The sequence below is a fragment of the Mobula birostris genome, chromosome 26 (assembly GCF_030028105.1).
Source record: "Mobula birostris isolate sMobBir1 chromosome 26, sMobBir1.hap1, whole genome shotgun sequence".
NCBI lineage: Eukaryota > Metazoa > Chordata > Chondrichthyes > Myliobatiformes > Myliobatidae > Mobula > Mobula birostris.
This window is the reverse complement of record NC_092395.1, coordinates 45,233,977-45,259,816: the sequence shown is the minus strand read 5'-3', so window position 1 is coordinate 45,259,816 and position 25,840 is coordinate 45,233,977. Positions and strand designations below refer to the sequence as shown.

Here is a 25,840-nt window from a genome sequence, read left to right as displayed (position 1 = left end):
AACTGCTTAGCATATTCCTGTGGAGTGCTGACACAAAATGCTTGAACATAAAACAAACCACTGCAGATTTACCTGCTGAGTTCTTCCAGTAGTTTACTTTCTCCTTCCGCAGAGTGCTTTTCATTGTAGTGTAATGAAAACACACACTCAAGAGTTTGAACCCTTCAATAGTGGCATCCGTTAGTCTCGTGAGACCATGGATCTGCGCCTGGAAGGTTTCCAGGGTGCAGGCCTGGGCAAGGTTGTGTGGAAGATTGACAGTTACCCATGTAGCAAGCCTCCCCTCTCCATGACACCGATGTTGTACAAGGGAAGGGCAAGGGCCGACACAGCTTGGCACCAGTGTCGTTGCAGGAGTTGCCAGAACGAGGTTGAAGGCAACGTTGGACTGCCTTAGAGACTCCAGCTCCGGATTTGTCCTCAGAGTTTACTCCCGAAGCCTTTCCCATATGGCCGCAAGGCAGCGGAGGTTTGAAATCAGAGTTTTCCCTCTCTTAGATGGACCGCCTTCGCAGGCTGACGAGCTCCATCTACCCGAAATATTTAAAAATAAAAATAACCCTTCAATATTTAAAAATAAAATTGCATCTGCCTGTGCTATTTGCTGCTGGAACCTGGTGTGCACCTTGCCCTCCTTGCTGCAGCACCAGGAACTTGGCATGAATTCCCCATCCTCCACTGGCACCATTGTACCACCGTCTCCATATGTTGATACACCTACTTGATACTGTGGTATCTTTGTCGGATGTGACTGAAATTATCAGTATGATGAAAACTGCTGTTAGCCCTTCTTTCCTTTCGCCTAGATATTTCTCTTTGTCGCTGAACTGACAGTGCTTGTAAAGGTTCCGTATCAACGTAGGTGATAGCTGCTTTCCACACATTCAATGGCAGGTGATAGGAAATCTGGACACTCGGCTACCACATTTGACAGCTGTTTCACGTCCCCAGTAGTGGCTCACACTCGTGCTGAGCATGTGCAGTCCCAAGTCCCACATTTCAGTATCGAGCACCTGTGAATTGCTTCAGCCCTCAAAACGCTCAATGCCAGCCCTCACCGACAGCTTCCCCATGGTGCACTGTGGGAGACACATTGTTCCAAGGATGCCAGTGAAGGGTAGGGATCTGCATTATTTCCAGCGTAGCAAGTTGTTGTAACAGTGAGGATTAGGAGTGCTGGAATATTCGAGTTTCACGTATCTGGCACAATGCATTGACAAACATCTAAATATATTACAATTATTCTTCCTCACACTGATTCCACCACTACACACAATCCTAAGAACCCACACGAGTATAAGTGCAATATTAGTAAATTGTTTCAGATTTACGACACCTCAGCTTTTTAAAGGAAATCATTACAGATCCATCTGAACTGCACAAATCTAGTTGCCTAATCCAAGGAGTAGCTACTGAAAACATATGTACTATATCATTAAAACTTACAGAGTAATCATTATTTTTTATGAAGCCAATATATCTCTAACCTGTTCTTGGGTATCTATAGGCATCAGCTTTCCTCTCTTCCAATGCAGGAGATGGGACATGAATGATCTCCACTTCTGATTCATCTACTTCTTCATACAACAGATAATAAGTTCTCACACCGTCTGAATCTGAAAGGCAAATCAAAAATGTTTTTATACAAGTCAAGCTGAGGCTGAATATTGCACTTGGCCTTAGACAGCTACAATAAAGTCCTCAGTTTAAAAAAAAACACAAATGAATGAACCAGTTTATATAAATGATCTTTTGAGAGTATGGGATATCATAAATGATTTTTTTAATCTGATTAAATACTTATGAAAACATTTTTCTCATGTAGCAAGCAATTTTTATGCAAGGTTCTACAAACAGCAAAATATATCAGTCACTTTATTTGTTTTAGTGATGTTGGTTGAGGGTATAAGCAACATTGTATTCCTAAGGAATTAAAGTGTACTTTAGTTATTAAAGGGTGTCTGGCATGAGTCTCCAGGTATCTACCAAATGGTCTGAGTTGTGGGGAAATGGTGGTTCAGATTTAGCATGAAAATATTAAAATTTCCCTCCTAGCGCTGAGCAACCTTGGTCTTTTCATGCAGTTGTCAAAATCCTCAATTTGAAGTCAGCAATCTACAATCATCTTAATTCAATCACCCACAAGTATACTATGGCTAAAAGAGCAGGTCAAAGACAGAGAGATTTCAAATTTGAGTAACTCACTTCATAATTTTCCAAAGCTTTTCCATTACTACAAGACATGGTACAAGGCAGGAGCAAAGTAATACTCTCCAATTTTGCATATGAGTGTGCTGACAAAAATTCACAAGCCCTCAAGATAGACTGCTTGATCAACATACAAATACCACCTTAAACATTCATGCCAATATTTAACGATGCACTGTGGCTATGCCTGGTGTTATTTACAGGAAGCATGGACCAACCCACCAAAACCATATGGACAGCATTCACTGCCTAGAATTAACGGAGCTGCAGACACATGGCACATGGGAATATCACCGCCTTCAACCCACATATTAGTCATTCCGCCATTGTCATCAGGCCAGAATCCAGAGCTACCTCTTAACAGCATTCTGGAAGAACCTTCAGCACAAAGTGCACAGCATTTCAAGAGGATTGTTCACCATCTCCCTAAGACCAATTACATCTGAACAGTAAATGCTAGCCTTGACAGAAACATACACAGTTTACAAATGTATTAATGTTAAACCGCATAATTAGTTTCCAGATTAATGAGGAAGGAAGCAGTGCTGCTTAGCTTTGGAGAATCAAGTCAGGCAAGGGGGTGTGTTGCACCACAATATCCCACTGGTTAAATGGCATTCTCAGTCAGATGAATCATCTGTGTTAGCCTACTGACTATGAATTCATATCCAGACTTGGATTATGATATAACTTCAAAGTTGATTGAGGAACTACAGTTTTTAAGAAAGTACTTGAAGGGCTGTCATACAGCACAGAAACTGGTCCTTCGGTCCACCATGCCCATATTACTATTAAGTATATATCTATACTAATCCTATTTACCAGAACTGGGTCCATAGCCTTCCATGCCTTGGAGATTTGAGAGGTTGTTCACATGCATTTTAAAGTTTGTGGCAGAACCTGCTTTTATCAGCTTCTAAGGCACTCTGCAACCACCCTGTCAATGAAAAAAAAACTTTCCTCAGATCCCCTGTAACCCTCATATACCTTTACCATCTAGTTTTAGATGTTTCTATTATGGGGTAAAGTATATATGCATATTGTATCTTCCTCCCTCAATTTTGTACATCTCTCAGGTCTCTCCTCAGACTCCTCCATTCCAAGGATAACAAACCCAGTCTATCCAGTCACCCTTTGTAACTGGAACAATCCATCAAAGGAAACATCCTGGTGAATCTCCTCTGGACCCTTTGAGGTACAATCACATCCTTCCTAGGATGTAGTGACCAAAGCCGCACACAATATTCGAACTATGGCCTAATGAATGTTCTATAAAGTTGTATTATAACTTCCATATAATAAAAAATGAAGCACAGAAAGTAATGATCATATTTAGTTGATGTTGAACTTAAGTATTTATTGACTAATATTAGGGAATCATTGCTTTACCTTCATTTCCTGTAGGACACCACCAGTAACCTGTAAACCTGTCAAATTCTTCCTGTATTACAAAAGTTGCTACTCCCGCAGATTTGGGATCATCTATTACATTAGGCAAACCTGGAAAGCAGGTGATCGTCTTGGTTAAAACGCATTCTCTAAACATTTCAATATAAAAGAACATTAAGTCAATAACTCAACATGTTTTTCAGTCATAATTCTACAATCATCTGTTGCATATTTTAACCTAGAGCAAATTAGACAACTACCAAACTGAAAGTCACCCATTGCCAGTCACACAGTTCAAAAATTAAAACTTTTAAAAGGCATTTTGCAAGTTTAAATGTTTGGAACATTGTCTTCTATACAAAGCTATAAATTTCATTTTACCATAGATTTCCAGGCAGTTGAACCGTATATTGTTCTAAGCACACAGACCAGGTTTATTTCATGACTAATGTGGATTCCATCAGCTGATTAGTAATATTTACTTTGTGTTAGCAGGTGGTTTGTGCTCCATATTACAACTTGATCAATTCCAAACAGACATTCAGTTACACTGATGGACCAAATTCCTCAAGGACTAAGGTGCTAGCTAACCTTTTTACCTGACGTGAAAACATGCTTGTGAGCCTTAATAGCAAACCTGGTGAAAACGTTTAACTTAAAAACTCTGTTATGCTGAACCATAGCAGTTTTTTGTCAGGAGCATGTGATATTAAAAGGCTTCAGAGAAATTCAATTTGCAGAGCCTTACAGGGGCTATACATATAATTTGGAAACAAAGGAATGGTAAAAAAAAAAAAAAATGGGCAATTGATATTGTTACTGTCATGTGTACAAAATAAAGTAAAAAGCTTTGTGTGCCATCCAGGCAGATCGTGCCACATACAAGTACATCAAGGTAGCTTAAAGAAAAGAATGCAGAACATAGTGCTGCACTATGTTCTGCATTCTTTTCTTTGCACTATGCTGCACTATGTTCTGGGAAAGCGTAGTACAGGTAAACAAAGTGCAGGGGCTGCAATGAGATGGACTGGGAGATCTAGAGTTCACCTATAACATAAGAGAAGTTGTTCAGAAGCCTAATAAGAGTGGGATAGAAGTTATCCTCAAGTCTGATAGGACATACTTACAAGCTTTTGTAATTTCTGCCTGGTGGGAGAGGGGAAGAGAGAGAGCGAAGAGGGTGAGAGCGGTCCCTGATTATGCCGGCTGCTATGTCAAGGCCATTAGACAGAGGCTGAGGAGGGGAGGCCGGTTTGGGTATTGATAGTAGATGATCAGCCATGATCTCAGAATGGCGATGCAGGCTCAAAGGGCCGAATGGTCTACTTCTGCACCTATTGTCTATTGAACTGGACTGCAATTCACAACTTTCTGCAATTTCTTGCAGGCCAGGGTACAGCTGTTGTCATAGTAAGGAAATTGGATTCAACAAGGGCAGGCTAGATAAGCAGATGAAGGTCAATGCACAAGAGTATTATGATGGACTTTTAAAAAAAAAAATAATTTTTGATTGCCTTAAAAAAATAGTAAAACAGATTTGTAGGAGGTACACTTAGACATGAGTTATCCATATAGATCACTAGGGTCTAAAGGCCTCTTTTCCTCTGTAGTAAAACTTTAGCTGTAACTGATCATTGTTGAGGACATTTGATATGACCATTAAACTTAGTTCCATCATGCCTTTCCCCACAGCCCTCAGTCTTACAGCTCTTAAAACAGATCCTGCTATAGTTGCAGAATAACCATGAACATATATAACTATAGTCAGTCTTCATCCATAGAACAATTATCACACATCAAGCAGGAAACAGAAGAAAACACAACGATATATTTCCTCTAATTTAGAATGCTGCAGAGCATTTCCAGCATTTTCAGTTTGCTTTCCTAAATAATCACTGTCCTCAGAGAAGGGTTGGAAGGAATCCGTACAGCTGAATGTACTTGGTGTGTGAAGCAGCTTCACCAAACTGTTCAGCACTTGGTTTAAAGTAATACTAGGTGAGGCAGATCCTGCCTTGGAATGTTGTGGGGGCAAAACAGTGATTCCCAGACCTGGTATTGCAAAACCAATCCCCAGATAGCTTTCCAACATTCATCTCGCACTGCAAACTTACTAAGCAATGGTAGATTGTCATACCTTTATGGCAAAATGTCAATCGTTTCTCTTCTCCAGTTACAATGTTTGATATCCACAAATCATTATTATTTATAAATGAAATGAAAGATGGATCTTCTGGACATATCTTGGGATCCATTCGAGGTCCTGAACATTGCGTCTTGATCTCGATTGGCTTCATTGGCGATATCTATAAAAGAGACTGAGCTAGTAAAGAAAGAAAACATACCATTCATGATAGCAAAGCATCATTTTGCCAGCTACAGGTTAGATATAGGTAATAAAGAACCAACAACTTTACTTAGGAAAAGACACCAAAATATGACATAGTATTTCAGCTTGTCAGAGAAGATTTAATGGTGCTTTAATTGCTCCATTCAGACTTTCTCCTTTTCTCTCCCTGAAGGTACATCACCTTAACCAAATGACATTCCTAATGTTTGACTCTAAACATTGAATAAGAGCTTATTCAGTTGTTCCTCCCCCCAGCTCAAGTTATCTAGCAAAGCAAAGCCATGTTTTATCTCCACTAAATCCAAGCACCATAACAACCGTTACTGACATAAGCAGTTAAGATATGAAGCCTTCCTGCTTCCAAAGGTCGACATTAAAAATTAAATGCTATTTTCCTCAAACAAAGCAGCAAGGGAGGTATTCATAATTCTGAAACCATTTGTTCACCACAATACTTGGGAGAACTCGTTTTTAAATAGTCTGATCCTTGCTTAAAAAAAACTCTTCACAAACCACCCGAGACATCACCTGTTAGTGGACTATTTAAACATAGAGGGCATTTCAATTCGACCTAAACCCACCTTCAAGACAGGTCACCATGATGTACTTGGTCTAACTACATAGACACTATGGTCAGGAAATCTCACCAACGCTTCTACTTCCTCAAAAGGCTAAAGGAATGTGTCATTTTGCCATCAGCCCTAACCAATTATTATCCATAAAAACCATCCTACCTGGATGCATAATGGCTTGGTATGGCAACTGTTCTGCACATGACCACAAGAAACTATAGACAATTGTGGACACAGCTCAACACATCATGGAAACCAACCTCCCCTCTATGGACTTTATCTGTACTCTCACTACCTCAGTTGAGCAGCCAGCACAATCAAAGACTCCCCACCTCGGACATTCTCTCTTCTCCACTCTTCCATCGGGTGGAAGACACAAAAGCCTGAGCACATCTACAATCAGGCTCAAGGACAGCTTCTATCCTGCAGTCATTAGACTATTAAATACTTCCCTAGTACATAAAGATGGACTCTTGGCTTGACTTTACAATCTACCTTATTATGATCTAGTACAATATTCTTCACCAACACTGCACTTTCTTTGTAGCTGTTACACTTTTTTCTTCATTCTGTTATTGTTGTTACCTTGTTCTACCTCAGTGCTCTCTGTAAAGACCTGATCTGTATGAACAGTATGCAAGACAAGCTTTTCAGAGTGTCTCGGTACATGTGACAATAATAAACCAATTCCAATTCCATGCGCCAGGACTTACTTAATAGCAGTGGTCCCCAACCACCGGGCTGCAAAGCATGTGCTACCGGGCTGCGAAGAAACTATATGAGTCAGCTGCACCTTTCCTCATTCCCTGTCACGCACTGTTTAACTTGAACATAGGGTTGCTAACTGTCCCATATTAGCCAGGCCATCCTGTATATTGAGCTAAGTTGGTTCGTCCCATATGGGACTGCCCTTGTCCCGTATTTCCCCCGCTAAGGTAGAGCGTTCCTATAAAACCTTTCGTGCCGGGGGACTTCTGGTAGAGCTCATGGAGTGAAGTCGTGTTCTTGACTCGCTCCATCACCTCTGAGTTTTTTTTCCTATGATCAGCTATATTTAACTAACCATTAAGGCATCGACTTTTACAATAATCTGAAATAAATTGGGCTTTTTGATATTTGGATGCTTTTAAGGTCTGCTATGTCTAAGAACGGAAAAAATGGGAAAGACGGCAAACCTCCGGTTAGACCGAAAGGTACTGATCTCCCTCCGACTGAACCACCTTTGACTCTGAAAGCTATATCGGATCTAATTCAAAGGGAGATATCAACCTCTATAAAGGAGCTAATTCGTGCGGGAATTTCAATTAACTTCCAGAAAATTGCCGATTCAATCGATAAAATGCAAACATCACAGAACATCAGTTGGCTATATTTAATCTTCAAAAATCCACGCAACAAAATGAACTTAAGATGGAGAAAATTGAAGAAACAATTACTATAATGAAGAAAAAACTTGACTTTCTGACTTTTAAAAACTCTGACTTAGAATCCAGAATGTGACGGCAGAATATTCGAATTATTGGTGTTCGTGAAGCTGCTGAATCTGACAACCCTATAAATTTTTTTTCTCAACTTTTAAAAGATGCATTTCCTACCGTATTTCCTGACCAACCATTGTTATTGGATCGGGCTCACAGAGTTCCATCATATTCGTCTAAGTCAGATAAACCTCAGCATGTCATTTTACATTTTCATTACTTTCAAGACAAGGAGAACCTGCTTCGATTTGTTCGATCTAAAGGTTACATTGATTTTTTGGATCTTCAGTTCCGATTTGTGCAGGATTTCAGCAAACAGATTCGGGATCAACGGGTTTGTAACAGATCTGTGTGTCGGAACTCTACCAAGATGGATTTAAAACCAGCGCTGCTTTACCCAGCGCGTTTAAGGATCCGCACGCCTGACGGAGCTTTCCGTTTTTTTGAATCTCCATCGGATGCCCAGAGTTATCTGGATCAATTTTCACCTTCAACATCTTAATCGTAATTTTTCACTATCTCTGTTTGATCAGAGGTTGTGAATCTGTCGGGTTTAATTTTTGTTTGCTTTATATGGGCAGAAAAGTTTATTTTTGATTAATTAATATGGTTGCCAAACTTTTTTTCTAACTGTGTCATTCCTTTCTTTTTCCTTGGGGATTATGGGTGGTTATTCCCTTAGTATCATTTTGCGTATTTCCTTTGAGGCCTTACATTTCATAATCTTTAAACGTACTTTTTTTTGTAGGTTTTCCAACTAGTTTATATTAATAATTTTGTTTCTTTTTTTCAGTTAATCATTGGATCTGTGGTCTGTTACGGTTTTCTTTATATTTTCTGGCTTTTTCTCTGTTTTACATTGTGCTTGTCTTAATTGATCTACCTTTTTTTATTCTTCTACTGTTTTATAACCAGCTGATCTTTTTTATATTTACACTTTTTTTAGTGAGCGTCTATCGGAAGTCATGGGGGTAGTTTTAGTCCTTGCTTCTTTCTGGCGGGTCTGCTTTAGATTTAGCCTTGGGGTCATGGGATGGGGGGTGGTGGGAGGGGCTTCACGTTTTAGTTTTTTTTCTTCTTGGGCTACTTACATTACTGAAGTATTGGTTGCGTTCTCCTTCCCGCTATCTCTGGTTTGTTCTGCTCCCTTTCTGGGTTCGTGGGTCGAACCTATCGTCAATCCTTTTTTTGCGGGTTGACTTTAGGGTTTATGGAGTCTATTATTAATTTTGTCTCCTGGAATACTAATGGTTTTAATCATCCTATTAAAAGGAAAAAAGTCTTTAAAGTATTCCGGAGACTTAAAGCACGCGTTCTATTTTTACAAGAGACCCATGTGCGGAGGGGGGACAGACTACGTTTTTTTAAATTTTGGAAGGAACAACAGTTTCATTCGAACTCTAACGCTAAGATTCGAGGCGTCTCTATTTTTATAGACTCCTCAGTTACTTTTGTACAACATGATATTATCTCTGATCCGAATGGTAGATTTTTACTGGTTAGTGGTCTACTATTTAATAAAAAGGTAGTTTTGGTCAATGTTTATGCACCCAATATGGACTGTCCAGAATTTTATAAATCATTATTTAATCAGTTCCCGAAATTGAATGAGTTTTCATTGATCTGGGGTGGAGATCTTAATACTTGTTTATCTCCAGTTTTGGACCGTTCGGCTCCTTTACGGACTTCACCCAATAAATCTGCAACTTTGATTAACTCATTCCTCTCTGATTCTGGGTCAACGGACATCTGGCATTTTTTGCATCCCCAGGAAAAAGATTTTTCTTTTTTTTTCTCACATGTTCACCATTCCTATTCAAGAATTGATTATTTCTTTATTGATTCTCGGCTTATCTCTTCAGTGATTAAATGTGATTATGACTCTATTACCATTTTGGATCATGCCCCACTTAAGCTTTCTATTAAAATTCAGGTCAATGCACAAAATAATAGACAATGGCGTTTTAATTCGTTGCTGCTTCAGGACTTGGATTTTGTTAACTTTATGAATGAACAGATTGATTTTTTTAACAATCAACTACACTGAGAATATTTCTGTGAACATTCTTTGGGATACTTTTAAAGCTTATATTCGTGGTCAGATTATCTCGTATTCTGCTGCTTTGAGGAAGAAGCTGAAGCAGGAGGAGCTGGTCATTGTGGACAAGATTAAGGAAATTGATAAGAAATATGTTACAGCTCCCTCTGAGGAGTTGTATAAACAAAGAACTGAACTTCAAATGGAACATAGTTTATTACTTTCGTCTTCGATTGTAAACCAATTAAAGAAAACAAGAAGTGAATTTTATGTATACATTGACAAAGTTGGCAAATTGTTGGCTAACCAATTGAAGTCTAATTATACTAAATCTCAAATTAATCAGATTTATAATCAAAATGATCGATTGGTATTTGATCATGCAGAGATTAATCAAACCTTTTTTGATTTTTATTCTTTATATCAATCTGAGTCTCTATGAGACTCTAAATATATGAATGACTTTTTAGATAACCTAGATTTCCCTGAGATTTCACAGGATATGTCTTCTATGCTAGACACTCCCATTACCACTAATGAGATTAAGAATGTTATTTCCTCTATGAACCTGGGGAAAGCTCCTGGCCCTGATGGGTTTACCGTGGAATTTTATAGGTTTTTTGCACCTTCATTAATCCCTTGGTTCGGTAGGGTTTTGGAGGCTTCATTAAAACTTGGTAAACTTCTCGAATCCTTCTATAGAGCGTCAATCTCTCTAATATTAAAGAAGGATAAAGATCCTGCTCAATGTGCATCTTATAGACCAATACCTTTATTAAATGTTGATTCTAAAATTTTTTCTAAATTATTAGCAAACAGATTAGAAAAAGTTCTCCCTTTTATTATTTCGGAAGACCAAACGGGTTTTATTAAAGGTCGTTACTCTTTCTATAACATTCGCACACTGTTAAATATTGTTTATACCCTCTCACAAAATGTTCCTGAGTGTGTTATCTCTTTAGATGCTGAAAAAGCTTTTGATAGAGTAGAATGGCCTTACTTATTTAAGGTGCTTGAAATGTTTAATTTTAGCTCGAAATTTATATCTTGGATCAAACTGTTATATCATTCTCCTATGGCCTTGGTCCGTACTAACTCTTTAAGCTCACTTTTTTTCCCTCTTTTTCGAGGTACTCGACAAGGTTGTCCTCTTAGTCCTTTATTATTTGATATTGCATTAGAACCTCTTGCAATTGCCATTCGAGAATCTCCAAATATTATTGGGATAACTTGGGGCTTAAAGTCCCATAAAATATCACTCTATGCTGATGACTTACTTCTATATATTTCTAATCCTCAAAAATCTATCCCTGCTGTTTTAGATTTATTAGCACAATTCAGTCTTTTTTCAGGTTATAAATTAAATCTTAGTAAGAGCGAACTTTTTCCGATTAATAAACAACTTCCCTTGTATCATAACTTTCTGTTTAAATTGATTAATAATTATTTCTCATATCTTGGGATTAAAATTACTTATAAACACAAAGATTTATTTAAGACTAATTTTTTACCCTTAATTGATCATATTACTCAACTTTCATCTAAATGGTTTCCATTATATTTAACTTTGATTGGTCGTATTAATGCAGTTAAGATGTTTATTCTGCCAAAATTTTTATATATATTTCAGGCATTACAGATTTTTGTTCCAAAACCTTTTTTTGATAAAGTTGACTCTAAAATTTCTTCATTTATTTGGCAAAATAAAAACTCGAGACTGGGTAAAATACATTTACAGAAAGTACAGAGAGATGGAGGTTCAGCATTACCTAACTTTAGATTCTATTACTGGGCAATTAATATTCGACATATGAAATTTTGGTTACTTGACCAAGATACACTATCCATCCCTAAATGGGTAGTTTTGGAATTACAATCTGCTCAGGGCTATGCACTTGGCTCTATTTTAGGTTCCTCTCTTCCTTTCGATTTGAAACGCCTCAAACTGGTTTCTAACCCGATAGTTAAATATACCTTACGTATTTGGTTTCAATTCAGAAAATTTTTCGATCTTAACCAATTTGGGCTAGTGATCCCTATTTTAGGTAACGTATTTTTTCCTCCCTCTTTCACGGATCGTGCGTTTCAAATTTGGAAGACTAAGGGTATTTCACGGTTTTTGGATTTATTCTTAGATGGTTCCCTTATGTCTTTCGAACAATTAGCTAATAAATATAATTAATCAAGAATACATTTTTTTTAGATATCTTCAAGTTAGAAATTTCCTAAGTACTATACTTTCTTCCTTTCCAATGCTTTCTCCTACATATATTTTAGATACTATAATTAACCTTAATCCATGTCAGAAAGGTGCAACGACCATTATTTATAATATTATTATGAAACTTAGGAAAGCTCCATTTGATAAGATTAGGTCAGATTGGGAACAAGAATTGGGTTCTATTATTTCCGTGGATGACTGGGGGCAGATTTTACAATTGGTCAATACTTCCTCTATCTGTGCTAAACATTCCCTAATTCAATTTAAAGTTATTCATAGAGCACATATGTCCAAAGATAAATTAGCTTGTTTTTATTCTCATATTAATCCTTTTTGTGATAGATGTCCGGGGCAGATAGCTTCCTTAACTCATATGTTTTGGTCTTGTCCTACTCTGGAAACTTTTTGGAGAGACATTTTTAATATTATCTCAAAGGTATTGAATATAAATATCTCCCCTCATCCTATTACTGCTATCTTTGGATTACCTAAAATTTCCAGTAATCTTTCCCCTTCGGCCCGTAGAATGATTGCATTTCTTACTTTAATGGTGAAAAGATGTATCTTACAACATTGGAAAGAGCCTAATGCTCCAACTACCTTTTTTGGTTCTCCCAGACGATATTATGCTTAAATTTGGAGAAAATTAGAAGTAATCTTTATGATTCCTCATTTAAATTTGAACAGACCTAGAGATGTTTTATTCAATATTTTCATTTAATGTAATTTTTTTTCTCTTTTGTTTCATATTTATATTCCCTTCTTGCTTTTTTTTTAAAAACTGTTTTTAATGGAAGTCGGGTTTTTGAGGACGTGATTTTAAGTTTTTTAACTCTACCTGTTTCCAAGTTAGCCCATTGCTTTGCTTTGCTTTTAGTTTAGTTGCACGGTGGGTTTTTTTTGGGTTTTTTTTCCCTTTTCTCTATTGATATATATATATATATATATATATATATACATATATATATATATACATATATATATATATATATATATATACACAACAAAAAAAATTAGTATACTATTAATTTACCTTATTATTTTATGTTTAAACTGCACTGTCTGTATCAATTTTTTTCTGTATTAATATCTCCTGTAATTTCTAACAGTGTATTAGTGCTTATATGGTTTACCTTTTGTATACTTATTTAATAAAAAGATTTAAAAAGGAACCCTTTCGTGCCGAAATAGCATAAAGCGAAGAAGCAATTACCATTAATTTATATGGGAAAAATTTTTGAGCGTTCCCAGACCCCAAAAATAACCTACCAAATCATACCAAGTAACACATAAAACCTAAAATAACACTAACATATAGTAAAAGCAGGAATGATATGATAAATACACAGCCTATATAAAGTAGAAATAACGTACATACAGTGTCGACGGGAAGATTAAGCCAAAACCAATTTGCGGGGAAAAAAAATCGGCACGTACGCGCATGCGCACACAGGTGCCCACACAAGGCTTCATGGTCATGGTAGTCTTTCTCAGGGTAAACACAAGTGCCCCGTATTTGACTGCTACTTTTGTCCCTTATTTGGGAGTGAGAAAGTTGGCAACTCCAACTGTAAAAGACATGTTGAGGTGAGTTTAACCCAACTTGAAGACTGACCAACCCCCCTCAGTCAGCTGGTCCGCAAGATTATTGTCAATATTAAACTGGACCGCAATGCAAAAAAGGTTGGGGACCACTGCTTAATAGGATCTAGCAGGAAGGTTTGATTATAATTATTCTTCTATCACTCAGAGTCCAATTGTGGGAATCCTATCACTAGCTCAATAGTTAATTGTACTGCTGGTTTGATAATATGCAGCACAATTTTCTAAGTTATCTTCATGCTTGGCTTTCTTTGTTCTCATTCCATACCTTATACAGACTTGATGTTCAATGATTCATACAGGAGCAACAAAACACAGCAATGTTAATTCTGTAGCTGACACAATATCTTGAAAACTTTAATACAAGGCACAAGAAGTAAATTCCACTACAAAATCTATTAATAAGCAGTCAACTGCACTACTACTTTAAGTAAGGTACACAGTGTATGCAGATGTAAGAGATCAGGGAATCTGATCCACCATTCAATAGCTCCAGTAACCTGGTACTTACATTAAATCCATTTTTCCCGCCATCCTTGCAATAAAAAAGACTATTATTAGCTTGGAAGAGGAAAAGCCCACTATCCCTGTGGTAGTCGTATGAGGTAATGCCAAATGTTCCAAGGCGTTTCCTTTCACGCAGAAGCTCCTCTTCACGCGAGTACATCCCATGGTGTGGCGTGGCCTGTATAACCACAAAACAAATCAACTCCGCAACAATTCCCTGAATAACATTCCACAATTATAAGATTTACCAATATTAAATTATTCTACTCATAACATTCCCCAAGTCAGTCTGCAAAAACACATATAAATAAATTAAAGCAATAGATAGGATGCTGAATACAGTGTAGCAGAAAATAATTTGGAATTTGAAAGCCATCTGCACTTAAATTATATGAACCAAGATACAGCTACTTATACATTAAAGGTAACAGAATGACAATCTGAAGCCAAAAGCACAAATTAACCTTGTGAGAATTAAATTATTCTGCCAGGCTGATCTAAAGAGCACTAAATCTAAAGACAATTGGCCTCACAGAATTGTTAGATATGACCCAACAATCTGGGGAATCCAAATAGGTGCAATTATTACAGCCCTACTGAAGAAAAAAAAGTTGATTGAAAACATGGCCATTATTCATTCTGTTCTAACCTCTGCGTAAAAGCATATTGATAACCAGGAATCTAGTGGAAAATGTTTAATTTTCTCCTCTGACTGCTAGTATAGATATAATTTAACTCTGAAGAAGGGTCTTGGCCCAAAATGTCAACAGTTTATTCATCCCCTTGGATTCTGCCTGACCTGTACAGCCCCTTCAATATTTTGTGCACGTTGCTTTGGATTTCCAGCATCTGCCAAATTTTACAAGTCAATCCAGCTGGCATTGCCTCAAGTGATTAATTGAGAGCCATTAGTAAACAACAGGTTCCCAATTATCTTAACAGTAAAATGCTGAGCAATACAATGATTCCAAGATGAGGGAAATATGACTGAATGCGCAAACTGTTCCAAAGGTCCCACTTGGTGACTGAAATCCACAAAAAGCATTGAAAAATGTTGTGCATCAATACTGGAAGAGATCATAAAATTGTCCTTTTACATGGTAACCTAAAGTGCACCATGAAATAAGCAATTTATAAACAGGTTTAATATCACTGGTATATGTCATGAAATTCGTTTTGCAGCAGTACAGTGCAATGCATAAAAATATAGAGTATACAAATTACATATAGCTTAAAAAATTAAATAAGCAGTGCAAAAAGAGCAAAAAAAAAGTGAGGTAGTATACATGGGTTAATTGCCCATTCAAAAATCTGATGGAGGGGAAGAAGCTGCTCCTAAAACATTGAGTATGTCTTCAGGCTTCTGTACCATCTCCTTGACGGTAATAATGAGAAGAGGGCATATCCTGGCAATCTAAGAAATATTAGATAAAGTTAAAGAAAGTGATCATCAACTGCAAGAAGAACGAATATATGGTTATCACAAGGAAGAAATAAATACCAAAATGCAAACTGAAAGTGAGCAATGAAACAATTAAACAAAATAGAACATCAATGACTTAGACAGCATAACATCTAACAGTGGGGCTGACATTGAAATTGGGAGAAAGACTGGGATTACTGAAAGAACAGTTGAGCATTTGAGCAAGATACTAAAGAATAACAATTTCATTGGGTATGAAACTCATTGCATACTGACATAAGAAAGTGAATATTGGACAATATCAAGGCAAAATGAGGGAAGACTCGAATCTGTAGAAATGTGTTTTTTGAGAAGAACGATGAAAATATTGTGGAAGAACAGAGTAACAAATGAGAAAGTGTTTCAAAAAGCCAGAATAAGAGAGCTGATATCATCAATCAAGAAATGGCAGCTCAAATTTATGGGACAGAAACTGAAGAAAGAGAAGTGCAAACATCTTGCAGTGACAAGAAAAATTGATGGAAGAAAAAGTTGCGGTCAACAGCTCATGACATTCATGAGTTACATCAAGGGAGAGGCAATGGTTTTGGAAAGCTTATTAGAACATCTCAAAGACAGATGGAAGACCATGATCACCCATGTCATGACACAGCACATGATGATAAATCATGCACAGACCCAAGTTTATGACTTTTTGTACTAAACAAGTAATATCTACTGCACTTGATGACAAAGTTTAACAATTTGTGAGAAGTGGAATATGTTGAGATTATATTATTATCCTTCACTAGTTTTGATCATAGTTTTAAGTATTTGAACATGGTTTGATAGTATTCCCTACAGTATTACTATTATTGCAAATATGCTCTTCACATTTTAACAATTTTTATGCAGTCAATCCTTACAGCAACAATGTCCAAGTATGTTTATAGTGAACCATAAAAAGTTGAAATACAAGAAATATGCTCATCACTCCAATGACTAGGAAAGAGATTAGGTCATGGATTTATGAGCAGATCCTTTGTCAGCCCTTCTTCAGGTGCTGGAGGTGTTTTCGATGACTTGTTCTGTATTTCAAATGTTGAATGTGTATGCGTATTTATGACTTGCTGTACAGGTGAATTAAAAGGCAATATATGCAAAGAAAAACATTAGTTTCACACCTATGACAAGAATATTACCACTCAACTCATCTGTTCATTTTAATAACAGATGTACTGTGATGGCAAAATGTGCCAGCTTTAAAATAGACAGCAGTTACTTGGCGAGGTTACTCTGACAGCAGCTCCTGAACCAACAGCGTTGATACTTCTATTAACTAGGGAGGAAAAAGAAGCAGGTACATTGGGAAATAGCGTCACCTGCAATTTTCTTTAAAGTCATACTCCATCCTTACTCAGAAATTATTGGCATCCCTTGACTATTTCTGCATCTAAATCCTGAAGCTCCCTATTCAAAGGTAGCTGAATAAAATTAAGATAGGCAAGCATTTTTATTGTCTTTAGGAGTCAAAAACGCATTAAGATATGTATTATGTTACCACACACCAGTCAGGAATACATTGTCAAAATAAAGATTAAATATTGTGTCCTTGGAAAATTTAATTGAATTAGTGATTGGCAATTTAAAATAAAAAAGACAAAAAAATATATAAGACTATTCAACATAAATAAGAAACTCAGCTATCATGGTTTAATTGCTGCTTACCCTGCCTTGTTCTGCCAATGCTTTTCTTTTATAATCTTTTTATTGATTTTCAAGTTCAAAAACATAGTAACAATAGTAATACAAAGAGATTGGAATTACATTATTGATAATAGACATATGCAAGTAAAACTATAAATAATACAAGTATAATAGACCTCCCAAACTCTCGATATAGTTAATCATAAAAGGAAAAATAAAAAAAAAATCACAAGAAGGAAAAACCCCCAAAGAAAAAAAAACTAAACTAAACCAAACCAAAAACTGATTGAAACAAAACAAAACAAGGCTGGGCTAATATATTACATTGAATACAATCATTAATGTCATCAACTCCGCTCCTCTATCCTTATATTCTAGGTTAATAAAAAGAATTCGGAAAAGGTCAAGCTACATCAAATGAAAGTGTTGAATAAATGGCTTCCAGGTTTCTTCAAATTTAACCAAAGGATCAAAAATGACACTTTAATGTTTTCTAAATTTAAACATGATATGGCTTGGGAAAACCACTGAAATGCAGTAGGGGGATTGATCTCTTTCCAATTCAATAAGATGGATCTTCTAGACATTAATGTAACAAATACAATTGTCCGACAAGCTGAAGAGGATAAAGATCTATGTTCCATCATTGGTAAACCGAAAATTGCAGTAACAGGGTGAAGTTGTAAATCAATGTGCAAAACTGTTGAAATAATATCAAAAATCTTCCCAAAATTTTTCCAAAAGAGGGCAAGATCAGAACATACCAGTCAAAGAAGCCACCTCAGAGTGACATCAGTCACAAACAGGATGTACATGGGAGTAAAAACGAGCTAGTTTACCTTTAGACATATCAGCCCTATGTACCACCTTAAATTGTATCAACGTATGTTTAGCACATATAGAGGAAGAGCTAACTAATTGAAAAATTTTCTCCAATTTCTCTATAGGTAAGTGAAGCTGGAGTTCCCTTTCCCATTCATTTTTAATTTTATCTAATATACCTGGCTGTATTTTCATAAGTATATCATAGTTATTAAACACTTCTGAAAAGGATTTACACCTAAAATTTTTTCCATGATATCATTTGAGTATGAAGTCGGAAAGGTAGGTAGCGTAATATTTAAAAGGTTTCTTATTTGTAAATATCTAAAACAAAAATGGTATCTGGGCAAATTACATTTATTGGACAAGTGTTCAAAAAACAAGAAACAGTTATCTAAGAATAAACCACAAAAGCATATTATACCCTTCATTTTCCATATCAAAAAGGTTTGATCCATAACAGAAGGTTGGAAAAAAAAATTAAGATATAATAGGGTTTGATAAAATAAATTTGTTCAAACCAAAAAATTTACGAAATTGAAACCATATTCGTAGTGTATGTTTAACTATTGGATTAACCATTAGTTTATTCAATTTAGAGAGAACAAAGGGAAGTGAAGTTCCTAAAATAGAGACCAATGAAAACCTTTGTATAGAGTAACATTCAAGGTTTACCCATTGTGAACATGGGATGAAATCCCAATCTTGTGTCCAAAATATTAAATGTCGAATATTAATTGCCCAGTAATAAAATCTTAAATTTGGCAATGCCAAACTACCGTCTTTTTTGGGCTTCTGCAAGTATTTTTTTTACTTAATCTGGGATTTTTATTCTGCCATATACAAGAGGAAATTTTAGAATCAATAGTATCAAAAAAGGATTTAGGAATAAAAATTGGTACCGTTTGAAATAGATATAAAAATTTAGGAAGAATAATCATTTTAATAGCATTGATTCGGCCAATCAGTAATAAAGATAATGGGGACCATTTAGTATACAATTGTTTAACCTGATTAATTAACAGTAAAAAATTGAATTTAAGTAAGTCCTTAAGCTTCTTAGTAATTCTAACATCCAGATAAGTAAAATAATCAGTAATCAATCTGAATGGTGAATGTCTATAAATGGGAACCTGCATATTTAATAGGAAAAGTTCACTCTTACTAAGATTCAATCTATAACCAGAAGAGTTACTAAACTGAGCAAGCAGAGCTAAAACCGCCGGAACAGATTTCTCAGGGTTAGAGATATATAATAATAAATCATCTGCATATGGTGATAGTTTGTGTATCTCATTCCTGCAGGTAATGCCAAATATATTAGGTGAGTCACGAATAGCAGGAGCTAAAGGTTCCAGGGCAATATCGAATAATAATGAACTAAGAGGGCAACCCTGCCTAGTACCACGAAGTAACTAAAAAAAAAGGGAGATCTTTGATTATTGGTAAATACCGAAGCCGAAGGGGTAAGGTACATCAATTTAATCCGAGATATAAATATCGGACTAAAATTGAATTTCTCAAGTGTATTAAACAAATATATCATAGAAACATAGAAAATAAGTGCAGGAGTAGGCCATTCAGCCCTTCGAGCTTGCACCGCCACTCAGTATGATCATGGCTGATCATCCAACTCAGAACCCTGTACCAGCCTTCCCTCCATACCCCCTGATCCCTTTAGCCACAAGGGCCTTATCTAACTCCCTCTAAATATAGTCAATGAACTGGCCTCAACTGTTTCCTGTGGCAGAGAATTCCACAGATTCACCACTCACTGTGTGAAGACGTTTTTCCTAATCTTGGTCCTAAAAGGCTTCCCCTTTATCCTCAAACTATGATCCCTCGTTCTGGACTTCCCCAACATCCGGAACAATCTTCCTGCATCTAGCCTGTGCAATTCCTTCAGGATTTTATACATTTCAATAAGATCCCCCCTCAATCTTCTAAATTCCAACGAGTATAAGCCTAGTCGATCCACTCTTTCATCATATGAAAGTCCTACCATCCCAGGAATCAATCTGGTGAACCTTCTTTGTACTCCCTCTATGGCAAGGATGTCTTTCCTCAGATTAGGGGACCAAAACTGCACACAATACTCCAGGTGTGGTCTCACCAAGGCCTTGTACAACTGCAGTAATACCTCCCTGCTCCTGTACTTGAATCCTCTTGCTACGAATGCCAGCATACCATTCGCCTTTTTCACCGCCTGCTGTACCTGCATGCCCACTTTCAATGACTGGTGTATAATGACACCCAGGTCTTGTTGCACCTCCCCTTTTCCTAACCAGCCACCATTCAGATAATAATCTGTTTTCCTGTTTTTGCCACCAAAGTGGATAACCTCACATTTATCCACATTAAATTGCATCTGCCATGAATTTGCCCACTCACCTAACCTATCCAAGTCACCCTGCATCGTCTTAGCATCCTCCTCACAGCTAACACTGCCGCCCATCTTTGTGTCATTTGCAAACTTGGAGATGCTGTATTTAATTCCCTCATCTAAGTCATTTATATTGTAAACAACTGGGGTCCCAGCACTGAGCCTTGTGGTACCCCACTAGTCACTGTCTGCCATTCTGAAAAGGCCCTGTTTATCCCCACTCTTTGCTTCCTGTCTGCCAACCAATTCTCTATCCACATCAATACCTTACCCCCAATACCATGTGCTTTAAGTTTGCACACTAATCTCCAGTGTGGGACCTTGTCAAAAGCCTTTTGAAAATCCAAATATACCACATCCACTGGTTCTCCGCTATCCACTCTACTAGTTACATCCTCAAAAAATTCTATGAGATTCGTCAGACATGATTTTCCTTTCACAAATCCATGCTGACTTTGTCCGATGATTTCACCGCTTTCCAAATGTGCTGTTATCACATCTTTGATAACTGACTCTAGCATTTTCCCCACCACCGATGCTAGGCTAACCAGTCTATAATTCCCCGGTTTCTCTCTCCCTCCTTTTTCAAAAAGTGGGGTTACATTAGCCACTCTCCAATCCTCAGGAACTAAGGAATCTAAGTAGTCCAGAATCTAAAGAGTTTTGAAAAATTATCACTAATGCATCCACTATTTCTTGGGCTACTTCCTTATGCACTCTGGGATGCAGACCATCTGGCCCTGGGGATTTATCTGCCTTTAATCCCTTCAATTTACCTAACACCACTTCCCTACTAACATGTATTTCCCTCAGTTCCTGCATCTCACTGGACCCTCTGTCCCCTACTATTTCCGGAAGATTATTTATGTCCTCCTTAGTGAAGACAGAACCAAAGTAGTTATTCAATTGGTCTGCTATGTCCTTGCTCCCCATAATCAATTCATCTATTTCTGTCTGTAGGGGACCTACATTTGTCTTAACCAATCGTTTTCTTTTCACATATCTATAAAAGCTTTTACAGTCAGTTTTTATGTTCCCTGCCAGTTTTCTCTCATAATTTTTTTTCCCCTTCCTAATTAAGCCCTTTGTCCTCCTCTGCTGGACTCTGAATTTTTCCCAGTCCTCAGGTGAGCCACTTTTTCTGGCTAATTTGTATGCTTCTTCTTTGGAATTGATACTATCCCTAATTTCCCTTGTCAGCCACTGGTGCACTACCTCCCTTGATTTATTCTTTTGCCAAACTGGGATGAACAATTGTTGTAGTTCATCCATGCGATCTTTAAATGCTTGCCATTGCATATCCACCGTCAACCCTTTAGGTGTCATTTGCCAGTCTATCTTAGCTAATTCACGACTCATACCTTCAAAGTTACCCCTCTTTAAATTCAGAACCTTTGTTTCTAAATTAACTATGTCACTCTCCATCTTAATGAAGAATTCCACCATATTATCGTCACTCTCACCCAAGGGGCCTCTCACGACAAGATTGCTAATTAACCCTTCCTCATTGCTCAATACCCAGTCTAGAATAGCCTGCTCTCTAGTTGGTTCCTCGACATGTTGGTTCAAAAAACCATCCCGCATACGTTCCAAGAAATCCTCTTCCTCAGCACCCTTACCAATTTGGTTCACCCAATCTATATGTAGATTGAAGTCACCCATTATAACTGCTGTTCCTTTATTGCACACATTTCTAATTTCCTGTTTCATACCATCCCCAAACTCACTACTACTGTTAGGTGGCCTGTACACAACTCCCACCAGCGTTTTCTGCTCCTTAGTGTTATGCAGCTCTACCCATATCGATTCCACATCCTCCCGGCTAATGTCCTTCCTATCTATTGCGTTAATCTCCTCTCTAAATAGCAATGTTACCCCACCTCCTTTTCTTTCATGTCTATCCCTCCTGAATGTTGAGCTTCCATCCTTGGTCACCTGGAGCTATGTCTCTGTGATCCCAATTATATCATATTCATTAACAACAATCTGCACTTTTAATTCATCCACCATTCGACTCTGTCAAAAGCTTTCTCAGTGTCCAGTGAAATGACACATTCTGGAGCTCTAGATGAAGAGGAGTAAACAATATTCATTAATCTCCTAATATTAAAGAAGGAATAATGATTTTTAATAAATCCAGTCTGATCAACAGAAATAATTTGAGGCAATACTTTCTCCAGTTTGGTTGCTAGTATTTTAGAAAAAATCTTGGAATCCACATTTAGCAAGGATATAGGGCAATATGATGCACATTCAGTAGGATCCTTATCGTTTTTAAGAATTAGAGAAATAGAAGCTTGATAAAAAGTTTGTGGTAATTTACCTATAAATACTGCATCCTTAAAGACACTTAAAGGGGGGCAAGTATAGTAGAAAAGGATTTTAAAAATTCTACTGTGTAGCCATCTGGACCAAGTGCTTTACCTGAATTCATCGAGGAAATAGAATCCTTAATTTCTTCTTCTGTAATAGGTGCATCTAATTTTAAACGTACATTGGATGGTAATTTCGGAATATACAATTTCCTTAAAAATTCATGCATTATAGTGAGGTCATCAGGAAATTCTGATTGATATAAAGAAGTATAAAATTCTTGAAAGGATTTGTTTATCGCATCATGATCAACCGTCAGAGTACCATTGCTTTTACGAATCTTAATGATCTGGCATTTAACTGAAGCAGTTTTCAATTGATTAGCCAGTAATTTCCCAGATTTATCACCATGTATATAAAACCGACTCCTAGTTTTAACTAATTGATTTTTGATCAAGGATGACAGTAATAGACTATGCTCCATTTGAAGTTCAACTCTCTCTTTATAAAGCTCCTTACTCGGAGCAATAGAATATTTCCTGTCAATTTCTTTAATCTTGTCAACCAACATAATTATTTCATTATTAATTCACTTTTTCAGTCCAGCAGAATATGAAATAATTTGTCCCCGGATATATGCTTTAAAAGTATCCCATAATACCCCGCTGGAAATTTCTTCCAAAAAATTCGTTGAAAAGAATAAGTCAATCTGTTCCTCAACAAAGTTGAGAAAGTCTGAGTCTTGAAACAGAGTGGTATTGAACCGCCATTGTCTAGTACTAGAAGATGTATCTGTTGACTTAATAGATAATCTCAATGGTGCATGATCGGAAACAGCAATGGAATCATAGTTACAGTCAATCACAAATGGAATTAAACGTGAATCAATAAGAAAATAATCAATTCTAGAATGATGATGATATACATGGGAAAAGAATGAAAACTCTTTATCCTTGGGAAGTAAAAATCTCCAAATTTCCGAAACTCCAGAGTCAACCATAAAAGAATTGATAAGAGTAGCCAATTTGTTCGGGAGTACCTGATTAGACATAGATCTAATCCATCGAGGGATTTAAACAACAGTTAAAATCACCACCCATTATCAACATATAATCATTTAAATTAGGAAGGGATGCCTAAAAAATTCAGGGCAATCAACATTTGGAGCGTAAACACTGACCATGACAACTTTTTTGTTAAAAAACAAACTAGTAATAAACAAAAATCTACCATTCGGGTCTGAAATAGACTCATAATGCACAAATGAAATTGAAGAATCTATAAAAACAGAAACACCTTTCACTTTGGCCTGAGAATTCGAATAGTATTGTTATTCCTTCCAAAACCTTAAAAACCGCTGATTATCCTCTTTCCGCACGAGTTTCTTATGCAAAGATAATATGAGCACTCATGCTATGGAATACTTAAAAAAAAGATACCGTTTAATTGGGTGGTTTAAACCATTTGTATTCCAAAAAACAAAATAACCTTATCCATAATACTGAAATCGAGCATACAGTACACAAAGGGTTAACCAGAATACAAACTCATGACCCCGGAAGAGGAAAAAAGATTCAAAGAGGAACCGGAAGTTGTGACATTTCGGACATTTTAGTAGTATCGAGTCAGCCCATTTGAAAGGAGAATCTAAACTAAAAATAAAAATGAAAATATGAAAATACCCCCTCCCCCCTCCCACAGAAACCCGGAAAAAAGGCCAAAAGACGGCCAATACTAAATCTAATGCTAAATCTAACCCTATCTCTCCAGAAGGCAACCCAAAAGATATATATTTTTCATTAAAAAAAAACACTCATAGTCAAAAAAATTAGAAACTGAAATTACCATATATGTAAAAAAAGATTACAACTCTTGCAAACATAGACTATCTTCTTACTCAAATCTCAAAAAAAAATGAAACCAATTGCCGATTCATATTGTTAGTTCTTTTCAGACACAAATACTTGAAAATAACGCACCGCAAAAAGTAAGGTCCCAGGGGAGGAAGAAAGCAAGACGCCATCTTAAGATGCAAAAAAGCCAAATACTTCCCGAATAAAGTTTCAAAGAAAGAAAAATCAAACACTGAATCTACAACTTAATTACTCTCAAAAGCAGAAAAATTAAAAGTAAAAAAAAAACAGAATCAGTAAAGAAAGAAGAAAACTTTTATCCGAAAATACAAAAGTACACTACAAACCCAAGGCAAAAGCCCTCAGATTATAAAAATCCAAAGCTGTAAGCCAGTTGTTAGCTTTCCTTTTTTTAATAAAAAAACAAGCAAGCAAGAACAAAGACAAAAAAACAACAGTCAATTAATTAGTCCGGAGCAGAAGAACACTGATTGTCAAGAAAACTTTGAGCTTCTCCTGGAGATTTAAACAGACGACGTGAGTTATTGGCAAAAACTATTCTCAAACGTGCTGGGAGCAGCAATGCTGGTTTAAGGCCTTTTCGATAAAATTCTGGTATCTGTGGTTTGATACCCATTGGTTCCCTCAGAACTTCAGGACTAAAATCTTCGACGAGGCGAAGTTTGAAACTCGATCATACTTTTCCGCCGGGCAGCTCATATCACACGATCCTTAATGTGAACATAATGGAAATGAATAATAATGGGTCTCGGTTTAAGTTTCCTGGAGGGTTTGGGGCGCAACGTATTGTGCGCGCAATTGAGCAATGGAGGAGCCTCCAAAACTTCTGAACCAAACACATCCATTAAAAATTGAGAGAAGTAGTTAGTAGGATCACCCGTCTTGATATCTTTGGGAAGCCCGATTATCCGCAAGTTCTGTTGTCGAGATCGATAATCTTGGATTTATAACATTCCAGCATATGGGATGTCAAA

At 36.8% G+C, this 25,840-nt stretch overlaps 1 protein-coding gene across 5 annotated transcripts in view; it reads right to left on the bottom strand.

Annotated features, from left to right (window-relative positions):
* Positions 1 to 25,840, bottom strand: part of LOC140188421 (dipeptidyl peptidase 9-like) — a 117,650-nt gene that overhangs the window by 44,144 nt on the left and 47,666 nt on the right. For all 5 annotated transcript variants that reach the window (XM_072244679.1, XM_072244678.1, XM_072244680.1 and 2 more), the window contains 4 exons: positions 14,370 to 14,543; positions 5,735 to 5,903; positions 3,598 to 3,708; positions 1,488 to 1,616 (listed from right to left, as the gene is read on the bottom strand). In XM_072244679.1, the coding sequence (XP_072100780.1) occupies positions 1,488 to 1,616; positions 3,598 to 3,708; positions 5,735 to 5,903; positions 14,370 to 14,543 (583 nt within the window). The remainder of the gene's footprint in view (positions 1 to 1,487; positions 1,617 to 3,597; positions 3,709 to 5,734; positions 5,904 to 14,369; positions 14,544 to 25,840) is intronic.